Consider the following 11814-nt stretch of genomic DNA (forward strand, 5'->3'; position numbering starts at 1 on the left):
GTTACCAGAAACGGGCAGTTTGTCTGCATGTGACGGCAATATATGTCGCGAGTGGACACATGCGCCCGTCCAGATTGAGTAACCGCAGGCAGACACGGAAACTTTAATCCGTCTTGGCCCTTTGAAGCATCTCGAGGGGCCAGGAGAGGGTGACGCAGCTCGTCAGTGTGTGTTGCTGCTGGACCATGTCTTGCTCGACTCGGCATTCCCTTTTGATCTATTTGTCCGAGACTCTTCGGGTATTTATGCCCTCCTTTTTTTTTTTGTGCTTGATGGTCTCTCGATTAGGTTCAGATTGTAGCTGTCCCTCTTTTTGACGTGAGGGGATATGGGAACTTGTTTGTGCATAGTCGTGTTTTTTGACTTTCTGGGGTTTGTATTATACGACTCGAGTTCAAGCCATGGGAGGTGTCGTGATAACGATTCTTTGCGAAGGGCCGATGCTTGTGGCGAAAGACTTCAAGGGGTGTTGGGATGTGCTCCTTTTTAAGTGATTGGTGTGGTTGCCTCTCCTGAATGGCATGTTTGTTTGACGTCCAGAGGAGAAGTGGCAACTCCCATGAGCAGATTTTCAATCGAGGTATACCGTGTTTGGTTGTTTCGGCATACCTAGGGAACATTTGCATGATCAAGGCAGCTTTTGTTGAGTTAAGGAGAGCGTAATCTATAGAAATATCAGAGGCAGAACTATGCATCTATTGATATTAAAGTCAGGCCACCTAAGAGCTGATTCACAGCTGTGTCATGTTTCTACTATTGACGACCAGTTTCCAATTCTGCACATGGTAATCTAGCCTTACCATTCGGGGTTGTCGTTGAAGCCGTGATAATCGAGGCAGTTCTTTTACAGTGAGGGTAGCATGCGTAGGATTTTTTGCTTTTCCGCTCAACTTTAGAGACTGAAAGCAAGAGACTTTGACTATCAGAATGGAATCTTGCAAGTAATTTGAGAAAAGACAAAAATCGGCAATGTGTTCAATATATGAAAACACATAAAGGAACGCCGAATTATGGCTCAAGTCCTTTATAATCTTGCGCCTGAATCTCTCTAAAATTTAATTCTCGACTGACTCGAATCAAACGGAGAGTGAGAGCTCAAGTTGTCGAATCTTATTTCAACCGAGCATGACTCTGTTTAGAGGTAGGTATAGTGAACAATAATTTCAAGCGAGATTATCCTCGCTGTCATGATGCCTCATATATTCCTCGCTTTGATATAGAGTTATGATGGTAATAGATGCCTGTTTCTCCCATTAAGCGATGAGATGTTTCACGTGGGCTGGTAAGCGCCTCTATTATTTCAACAACAATGCCTTTCATTCTTCAGTATAATCCCATCAAGTCAACCTCTGATACAACAGTATCGAGCATCACCCTTCACCTCCTGTGTTATAAGGCATTAACGAAAGAACTAAACCACAGCAACAAATAAACAGTTCACACAGCACACATACCTTGATCTACACAGGCTCTTCGATATACAGTCCCTCAACGCTAAGACACCTCGTGTAACCTTAAAAGCCATTGCGCAAACGGAGCACTGGAGTTATCATTTCAATCATTGGTATTCAAGTTGCCAAACAGACTCTATACTTTCTGCTCTCATTACATAACTCGGCACCTGTTGCTCTACTTACCAGAGAGACACCACAGTGGTGGATTATTCACTGGAAAGACAACGATTCTTCTTTGAGAGCTATTGTGCATGTAGTCAGTAAGTAGAACGACATCCCCTGGCTCCCAACTGCGCAAAGGTCACCGACAGAGTCTCCGCCAAAGAGTTTACAGATTTCAGAAACAGAAGCGAGGTGATCCTCAAGTCCTCACAACCACTTCAGAGACGGCAGCCGTGCCTTTCCAAGGAGGAGGAAGGCAGACAGAAACACACCTATATCGCACCTCCAGCGATGAGTTTCAGCCCGACACGACGCAGCAGGTAGTCTACGGATTCGCCTGCACATATAGCCAGGCAACGTCGCGGCCTGCGGTACTCGCTCATTGGCCGTCCTTGGGGCGAGTAGCTCTGCCGAGATTGTTATGCTGGTGACTGTTTGGTTTAAAGTGGCTGCTCTGGTAGTGGTAGCCCGGGATGAGGCGGGAGACATGCAGGCGAGATTGAGCATCGAAGTCTTCGTAGCGGCGCACTTGAAGACGAACGGAAGCCAGGCTGTCGTGAAGAAGACGAGTGACAGGTAACTCTTGTGTGCTCTCAAGAATTGTGGTATATTATATCCATCTAGCCTATAGCTGCAAGCATAGGCTCAATCTCAACTCTTCAACTTGGTCATGAATCAGAAAAAAAAAAAGGTTCAAGTCATTTCGCTTTGTATCATCTCGGTATTGCGTAAAATCGCACAAATCAACTCAAAAAAACATCCTTCTGTGCGTTGTAGCCATTCGTTACGCAGCCTCGGCACACTGGCGGTATCGACAAATCGTCCAGCGCTCAGCACGGGCATGGGAAGATGCAGCAGTCGCAGGGAATCGGGCAGGGTATGATGAAGCAGAATCGGCCAGGGCACATGCCCCCATCGTCACCTCCGCGCATCTTGACGTCGTCTGTCGTCTCGGGCTGTGGCTGTTGGGCGTCTGTTTTGTACGGGAATTGCGTCAGTGTCGAGCCATTTTCTCCGCAGGTTTGGCAGGGGGGCAGAGGCAGATTATGGTGTTTCATGTTTCGGACTCACTCATGGCGGGGAGGGACTTTGGCTGCGCATCGTAGACGCGTTCAGGCTCTGTCACGGTGATGGTGGGTGTAGGCGCGGACTCGGACATGATGGCGGTATGGAGAGTGGTGGTGACGCTAATCGACGGTGCCTCGGATGATGGCAGGTGTGCAGAAGCAGAAACGAACACAGATATCGAGCGACCCGACGATAGAGAATAATGCAGTGTCAGTCGATAATATTCGAGCTGTTGGGACACAATAAGCAGGGTGTGTGTAACTTGTGAAGTGATGCAAGGGCAGGTATGCAGGAGATGGAAAATAAATTGAACAGACAGATTAAAGGTTAAAAAAGCCAAGAGCTTGTCAGTCAGTCTTACGAGCTTGATCCAGTTCGCTCTTGCCTCCTGATGATCAGGAACGGGCGGCTACGTCATCGACACGTTGGTCCCGTCTCCACTCCCGCAGATGATCCGCCTTGGCACTTTGGCGGGGAAAATGTTTGATCCGCAGCGTTCCAGCATTCTCCGTCTTGTCATCACCATCAACCATCAAGTCCATGCTTAGGTACATGTACGTTGCCATGAGAGGTTGGCTCTAGCAGCTCTTATTATGTGTTATATGGCTTCTACGTAGCATTTGGTATGCGCACCTATACCCGTGCCATCGAATCATCGTCTGGCCGGCTGACCTCGCCAAGCACCGAGGCTGTCAAGCCCTTCTTCTCCTTGCAGCTGCATCCATACCTATGAGGGCTAGAGGTACGCAGTAAGCACTGACTGGGCTGAGTTGGTGACGGGTGAGCATCAGCTTCAGCTGGCTTCAGCCATGATGACAACACCGCTACTGCGTTTGTGATTGCTGGGGGAAACGAAAGATTTGCGACAGCGGAGGAGCATTGAAAAGCAGGTGCCGAATTCAAAGTTGACTGTGCTTCGGATTCGAGCGTGGCGTGATGGAATTGAATTCTATCCCGACTTTGTATTGCACCCTTCAAGGCATGAATTCCTGAGATTGCATATACATGCTTGTTAAAGTATGTCTGCATTGTGTGAATGGCCAAGCCTTGCGGTGTGAAGCAGTCCATCTCGAGATGCCACTCCCCTGATATGATAGGTCGCATCAGCCCAGGATGCACATTATGTCCTCGCCAAGAGGCTGGTTCCCCAGATGAGATAGATGCACAAGTATCTTATACCAAAAACTTCTCTGCAAGCCGTTACCTGGGCTGTATATCCGCTGTCTCGTCGACAGCCACTGCTAACATGGCATTTTGGATGTGCGGTGCGTCTGTTCAGGGGGAGGTCCGCTGTTCTGAATCTTGAGCCACCTACTTATGCAAGTCCTAGTTCACTGTCTTAGCACATCCATCTCCATGATTTCGCTAGACGGTTATCAAAATCATTCATATGCCTGCTACTCTGAATGACTCTGCCGGCAAGGGACTCTCGCGAGAGACCCATCGATCTCGGATGAGCTGTCGGCTATTGTCTACAAGCCTGAACAGTCCATCATCTCTCCCCCTTGGCACTTGGCTATCTTTGAGCCTCGGAGAAGTACAACTTCCCGAACGTAGTCCATGTCCTTTGCCACTAAGACGACAGAAGTCGCGCGGTGGTGACAAGCTTTGCGTCCCACGTTCTGTCTCCTTTCATGTCGGCCGTCTATCTCCGCTCTGCAACCCCGAGAGAGCTCTTCTTGGCAACTGTTGTGGCAATGCACAGGAGAAGAAGTTATTTTCCATATTGTATTGTCATTTTGAAAAATCATCAGTGACCCCTATTCCGTAGAAGCCGAGTCAGCAGCAAGTTGACTCAACTCATCTCCGTCAACAATCATCACCACCTTTGACAGCTACTATCCCTGCGTCCCATCTACAGTCTATCTGTACGACGCTGGCAGCCTTCAAAACACGCGGTTTTCAAATTACAAGCATGCAGCACAGTTGATGTAATCTCGCTGGTGTCGCGGTGAGTCACCGGCCTTGACACGCCCCCACTATGACTCTATCGCCGAATACTCTGTCAACGCAAACCAGACCTCCCAAGAAAGGGGTTGAATCAACACCATGAGCCTAAAAAATTTGGCTGTTGAAGACTGAGGAAGAGCGGATTTGGATTGCCACGGTGGGGAAGATGAATGTGTGCAACAGTACATGCACTCTGTGTGGTAAGAAGATGCATTTGCTGCGGCGGGATGGATGATGAGACCGATGCGCCATGGAGCAAAGTGATGTATCATTGGAATTTCAAGTGTCCGTCTCGTCTCTGTGACTTCAACGATCCATGTGTTGTATCTCCTGCGGTGTTTTGTGCAAGGTACATACATGTAGCTTGGCTTCAATTGATTGTGTGTCAATATTCTACATTTAAACGATGCCTCGTCCCAGCTTGAGGTTCTCTCGTTCCCAAGCATCAGTATGCAATCGTCTTTTCCAATATCCCAGTCGGTACAGAGAAGCTCTCAGATACGGGGCATCTGTTGCGTCAAGGCAATGATTGGATGCTCAGAGGCTGAAATAGACCTTTGCTGCTCATTTCTCCTTTCCTAATCCTCCTCTCTCTACAACCAGTATAAGTGTCCAAGAGAATTACGGATGAATCTATGAGAAAATGAGGTTTGGATGTCCCAGTGAGTTACCTTTACTTTCTTTCTCTTCTCTTATCGTCCGCATATGTGTACAATTTTGCACACCCCCTATTATTCGTGCCCTGTCGACAAGACATCGTCGGTCTGCCGTGATGAGGCGAAAGAAGTTGAAAAATCTCCATGATACATCTTGTTCATAAAAAGGAAGAGAATCGACATCGTCTGAGCAACCGTGAGAGTCTCTTAGTCTTTGGGACCCTATCACTTGATTATGATTTTTCAGTCGTGTTCGTGGCTATGTGGCCTTGCTAGGGATTGTTTCGCTAACACCTTGCATATCATAAACCAGGGCTCTACGGCCCAGGATAAGAAGGCCAAGATTCATAACGAGCCGAGTAATAGTTGGAGTGATAAAAACTTGAAGACGGAATATAACACAGTCCTGCCCTAAAGACCCATTTTCTGCCCCTTTTTTCTGTAAACACCATAACACTAGTTGATCTATATAAATTTCCATAGAACAAAAATCACAGGAACAGATTAAAATACAGAAAGGCGCTCTTCCCGCGAGTGAAGATCCGCTTTGTGTGTCGTCTTCTAGTCGGAGTGCTTGAAAGCCTGGTGGCGTCCGCGGATATAACTCCAAGGGCATGCATCACCTCCTCCCCAGCACCTCCCGCAGAGCTTCAACCTCGGCTTCGCGCCTAGCAAGCCTCAATCTCAACTCATCACGCTCGCAAGCCATATCGCTCAACGCACGCTCCAGATCAGCGATCCGGTCAAGGCGCTTCTGGCGGTATTTTCGCGCCGCCAGGGTGTTGCGCTGCCGCTTGATGGCCGCCTGCGCCTCGTCGTCGACGGCTTCAAACTCATCGCCGCCGTCCGTCGACCGGGCAGTGCTGCGCTGTTTGGAATGCGAGCGGCTGCTGTGTGTGCTGGCGGGCGAGTCCTGGCGGTAGTGGTGATGCGGTGCTGGTGTTGACGGCGGGATGCCGAGCCCTGGCACGGTGGACAGTTGCGACGGCGTGGGCATCTGGAAGAAGACGGCGTTGGGGCTTTCAGGGGAGTAGCTGGGGTTTGAGACGACCAGTCGGTCTTGTTGGTGGTACGGATTGCGGATGTTCGCATGGTGGAGGCTTGTGCCAAATAGATGCTGGTGATTGTCATTGTCGGTTGAGAGAAAGGCTTCTGAAGAGCACATGTCCTCGGTCGAGGCTTGCTCTGGCCAGTATCTGAACACAAAGTCTCTGTCGTCAACCATTATGGGCGAGGGAGAGCAAGACATGTGGGGGGAGAGAAGTAGATGCTTGAGGAAAGAATGGATGGCAGAGATGCAGATATATAGCAGATGCCTATGGAAGAGATGTGAATGGTATTGATTGAGATGTGGTCTTGAATGCAGACTCCAAATGTATATCAGGCGATGGCGTCTTGTCAGACATATATACCTACCTATGATGAGAGACCTAACCGAGAATAAACTGGTGGGCAGGTGAAGCAATTGCATGGAGCATGACAAGAGACCACGCACATGGCCCGCCAAGTAAGAAAGAAGCAATATAGAGAGTGAAGCGAACCCGACAAACAAGCTGCGTCCGACATCTCGGTCAGATCCACGGTTGCAATTGAGGCCAAAAACTTGGAAGCTCTACACACGAAAAGGCGGGAAGCGGGAGACTTGACGTTGCAGCAACCAGCAAATGAGCGACGGCGACAGGGCAGAGCTGCCCCGATCCTTCGGTGCCAGCGAGATTGTCGGGCTGCGGCAGTGCATGCATGCTTGCATGCTTCATGTTCCTTGCTTGCTTGCTTGCTTGCTCCATGTCATGTCATGCTGCTGTGATGCTCTGGAGCGCAGAGGGCGAGCACGAGGGCTAGGCCGCGACAGGCAAGGAACATGGAGGACGAGGACGAGGACGAGGAAAAAGGCTGGCAGATGTCGTGCGTTTGAAGAGGTCCCCTTCTTCTTTGGGCTTCGCTTGCCCTGTTTGGCCCTCTCGCAGAGCAGTTCAGCTCATATGCTGCGAGTCGATAGTCTGGGTTTTGGTCGCCGACTGGATACATGTAATGTAGGTGAGATGCAGCTCGGGAGGGTGTGAGTGAGTGTGTGGGCGCCACCGTTGGCATAGTATTAGCCACGTGCATGGAATATGGATTGTTATATTACCGTCAATACAGGCGTGAAGCAAAGGAAACTGATGGTGATCATTGTGTAAGATTCTTGTGCCCGAGGTGATTGATGTGCTAGTATTGTGTACATATTGTGCATATGTCATTGTTTTGAGGTCGGGGTTGGGTTGAATACGTTGGAAAATGGCAACAACAGTGCAAGTATTTCCAAGTACAACCTCCTATATCGATGCTCTGAATTGTACCACGGACCCTATCAAACTCGCCGACTTGGAGGTGTCGAGCAACGCACACAGCGCCCCTCTTGCCAGGCCGACGACTCCAATGCCACTCAACAGCGATCAGGCTTACAAGGGTCATGGGACGCAGCAACTATGTACCATGAATTTCATCGGCCTTGACAACACGGGACCTTCGACCCAGAGGCATGGAGAGCTTAGTGATGGCACTGAAGTCGCCATGAATACTGTCTGATGTGCCTCCCAATCCGTTTGCCGTATCTTGATTCATCTCGCGCTGCGTTGTAGATGGTGGCTTGCCTCGCCGGGAGGGCTATCACAGATCATCGCCGAACCCAACCAGCGGGCTCCACACGATGCTGACAGTCCCTCGGAGGACGCGAGGACGCACGCAGGGCCTTGTTTGAGCATGTTGGAGATGTTCAGTGGACGGTTTCCTGGCTTTGCAGGACCCCGCTGTGAACGAGAGAGAGCTGTGCTGAAGTCTGCCGAGCGGTCAGCCTAACAAGATGATGGGGCTTCCGCGACAGACGCCGTTGGATTCGGTGAGCTTTGACAATGGTAGGGCTGATGGAAAGCTTTCGAGGTCATTGTTTGGGTTATGACAGCGGGGGAACAGCTTGTAAGACTTTGGGCATCACGCACGCTTGGAGTGCAGTGCCAAGTAGGTAGTCATAGTGCTTATGCTGCTTCTTGCTTGCAATTTGGCCTCAACTTGCGACCTACCTACAGTACTGTATGTAAGGTAGCATTCGTCTATGCACGCGACTGATCCTCTCATATAGAAGAGACGAGGAGGCAATCACATCAGTGCAATGTGTGCAAGATGAACTCGATTCGGGGCCAACAGCATGTTGACAACAAGCGAACAGCACCTACATGTATCTTGCTGGCTATACATGGAAGAGAAAGGGTTTTGCCTCATCCTTTTCAAAACATACCTACCCATACCTCAACGGCACCAACCGCCTCCCCCCACGCCTGCGCCACCACCAGTCCTCTAAAGACACTCCCCGGCGCTGAGGGACAGCCTGTGGCGTCCCCGTAGGGCTGGCTTCTATTACTGTAATGCCTCGTGTCTGAGAGGGGGGCTATGTTGAGAGGTACGAGGCCCTGGGACCGGCGACTGCCGGGCTCGACTAACACGTTACATACCGACAGCCTGACGACAGTACTAGATTCATAGGGTCGGATCAGGCCATGAGCAAACTTTCATGAGTCGATAAAAATTACTCTATCCTCTGCAACTTTTCAAGTGTCGGTGGACAACAGCGACCAGTGAGGCTATAGTCTCGCCTCGGTCCCATAGAGGGGTTTGGTCACAACATCACACTCTTCTCCCACTATTCATCTCAGAACACAACCAATTTTCTGAGTGTAGTCGTCAAAGGAGGCTTGAGGCTTTGGGATTGCAGTTATTGGGGACACCCGTCAGCTCTATCCCGCCGCCCCTGTGTGCCCCAAGTGCGAGTATATGCTTTGAGGAAAAGCCTCCCCGCCGAGGTTTTCCTTGGTCTCCCAGCCTATAGGGACTCTACCTGGCTATATGGGCTCAATGGCGACTTTGATCTCATCGCGGAGTGTCTCAGAAAGGCTTACAAGGCTTTTTATGCATGTACTTTCAATGCCAATGGCGGTTAAGCTCTCAACGCCGGCCCCGGTCCTAGTCGATCCCGCTTGTATATACAATGCGTTGCCTGTCATTTGATGACGGATATCCAACCAGATGAGATATTGTCTGTTTTAGAGAATGCAAGCGCAAGACCTCTCGAAGAAATGTGATAGCATAGCGCTGCCATTTCAATTGTTCTGGCTGTTGCTGTTGTCATCCCTCTATGCTTTTCCTCGCAATACATACTCAGGCACGCGCATGCAGCTCCCCACAAGAGTATAGATAGCCTTCTTCTTTCATACAGGATGCGACAGGGCTGTATACGCATGTGCTTCACTCTACTGCTACTAGCAGTGCAGCGTAGATTAATACAGCTTCGGTAACATCGTTCAAGGTAAGCTGACAGCTCAAGCCCAGATCAAGCTCATGCATGCTGCTTCGCTTCTCGCGATGAGCGGCCCAGGCTCTACAAGTCCATCCGCACATTTTCGCAATCGCATCCTTCTCAACAAGTAACTCATCAAGTCCCATTATTCTTCTTCCATTGAAATAGCCTTATCTATTTTACTCCTCAAAAAATATCGAGATAATGCAGCGTACGCTGTACATGGCCATCTAATTACGTCTAAGATATCTGCAAATCAAGACAACTTCACCAAACAAGTTGCTGCTAATTTTTTTTCCCCCATCACCGCCCCGTAAGTCGTATCTCGGCGTACCGCAGCGGCACGTAGAGCAACGAGCTCACAGCAAACGCCATCTCGAACCCAATGTCGCCCGTCGTCTTCGCAATGGGGCCCTGCCACCACACCTGGTCCATGCAGGGGATGACCAAGCCGAATGAGAGAACTCCGCTGGCCAGAGCCGCGACGCCGAGAGGAAGCTTCTTCGCGTCGCTCCAGATGGCGTGGTCGTACGAGTCGTAGTTCTGGCGGCGGAACACGACGTGCTCGACGATGACGATGCCGACAAACGCCGCGGACCAGTAGCCGATGAGGGAGACAAAGTTCTCCAGGCTCTCGAAGAAGTCGCCGACGGCGGTGATGGCCACGGCGATGATGATGCCGGTGATGACGATGGAGAAGAGGTACCGCGGCACCTTGAACAGCCACGGCGCGAGGGTCTGGAAGTTGAGCGTGATGGCGTAGAATGTTCCGCAGGTGTTGCCCAGGAGAGACAGCGCCAGGATCACGACGACGAACTTGCCAAAGTTGCCCGCGGGCGACAGCATCGCTGCGAGGACGCCGCCGGCCGAGTACAGATCAAAGGCCTCTTGCCACTCGGGGTTGTTGGGCATGGCTCCCGCCACGGCGGCGCCGAGAACCATGAGCAGAACGGTCGGGATGAGCAGGCCCCAGTAAGTGTACTGAAAGACTCGCCAGCTGTTTAATTGTTAGTGACTGAACATTGCGTAGGCTCTGAGATGGTATATATATATATATGGAGAAACATCTCGAGGGGCTGTGTTCACTTACGATGGGACTTTGGGATCAAAGTAAGTGGTAAAGTCACTCGCTAGAGCAGCCCAGGGAATTTGGTAGCTAGCAATGATCATGCCAAAGTTGAGGATGCCGGCTGCCGTGGCCGGGGCCTCGGGGGCGGCCTGCTTCTTGAGGCCTGAACCAGCGCAGCCCGTAGCAATGACGATGCTGATAATGGCCGGAATAGGGGCATACGTCTCAAAGACGTGCAGGACCCGGAAGCCGCAGAAGGAAACGAGCAGGGACAGCACCGCAATGATGACGATGCCGGCGTCTTCGTTGATGGATCCGTTGGAGATGGCCGAAAGACACTGCCCGCCGGTGATGCAGATGATGACGGTGAAGCCGGTCATGCTCGCCAGGTTCAGCAGGACGGGGATTGATACAATGTATCGGCTGAAGATCCAATCGGCCGTTGTTAGTAACTCCTGATGTTCTGGATTACATGGTGGCGAAGGTGTGTGTGTTCTTACCCAAAGCTGTACCGGGCCTGAATCATCTGCCTCATGCCCGTCTTGGGGCCCAGCATGGCGAGATACGCCGGCGGGATGGTTGACAGCATGCAGAAGAACAGGATGACGAGGGACGAGTCCCTCAGGCTGAGGCCATAGGCCACGGGGCCCAGCATGCCAAACGTGATGCTGGGGAGGAGCAACAGCGGCTTCGGTCAGCATTCTTTGTCCCTATGCTTGTAGTACTTGTACAACTACATGACATGTGGATCTTTGGGAGACCAGCTTACCCCAGGATGTTGGTGTTTATGGAGAACCATAGCGTAAAGATGTTGAAGAAGCGGGTGGCGGTGCGCTCCTCGACGGGCACGGGCAGGATGCCTCGCTCCTCGACGCGGCCAGCTCGCAGGACCTTGTGGAGCAGCGACTCCTCGTCGCTGTGGTGGCCATCCTTTTCTCTGACGGGCACCTCGGATGCCTCGACCGTATCCACCAGCATCTGTGCGGTTGCGTTTGGGTGGGAACTTGCTGCTGGAGTTTTTGTCTGAGGTCTGGTCTGCCGTCTATAAAAGCCCGACTGCTCAACTCCTTTGGAGACTTGTCGAGCCTCTGCGTCGATCAGAGTAGCAGCAGGATAGAGTATCGT

At 51.0% G+C, this 11814-nt stretch overlaps 3 protein-coding genes across 3 annotated transcripts; all 3 read right to left on the bottom strand.

Moving 5' to 3' along the window:
• Window positions 1–290: 290 nt before the first annotated feature.
• On the bottom strand, window positions 291–2775 carry TRIREDRAFT_107973 (uncharacterized protein; the record flags this gene model as incomplete). Its single annotated transcript, XM_006965817.1, has 6 exons — window positions 291–664; window positions 1072–1131; window positions 1455–1460; window positions 1638–1696; window positions 1900–2206; window positions 2688–2775. 6 exons carry the CDS (start codon window positions 2773–2775, stop codon window positions 291–293), a joined length of 894 nt encoding a protein of 297 aa, XP_006965879.1.
• Window positions 2776–5909: 3134 nt separating this feature from the next.
• On the bottom strand, window positions 5910–6515 carry TRIREDRAFT_107974 (Basic-Leucine zipper transcription factor; the record flags this gene model as incomplete). The annotated part of the gene is made up of 1 exon (XM_006965818.2): window positions 5910–6515. The coding sequence occupies one exon, from the start codon at window positions 6513–6515 to the stop codon at window positions 5910–5912; it is 606 nt and encodes a 201-aa protein (XP_006965880.1).
• Window positions 6516–9923: 3408 nt separating this feature from the next.
• On the bottom strand, window positions 9924–11667 carry TRIREDRAFT_62198 (cytosine-purine permease; the record flags this gene model as incomplete). Its single annotated transcript, XM_006965819.1, has 4 exons — window positions 9924–10617; window positions 10711–11112; window positions 11190–11357; window positions 11459–11667. The coding sequence occupies 4 exons, from the start codon at window positions 11665–11667 to the stop codon at window positions 9924–9926; spliced, it is 1473 nt and encodes a 490-aa protein (XP_006965881.1).
• Window positions 11668–11814: the final 147 nt, after the last annotated feature.

Source organism: Trichoderma reesei (genome assembly GCF_000167675.1).
Source record: "Trichoderma reesei QM6a unplaced genomic scaffold TRIREscaffold_10, whole genome shotgun sequence".
Lineage (NCBI taxonomy): Eukaryota > Fungi > Ascomycota > Sordariomycetes > Hypocreales > Hypocreaceae > Trichoderma > Trichoderma reesei.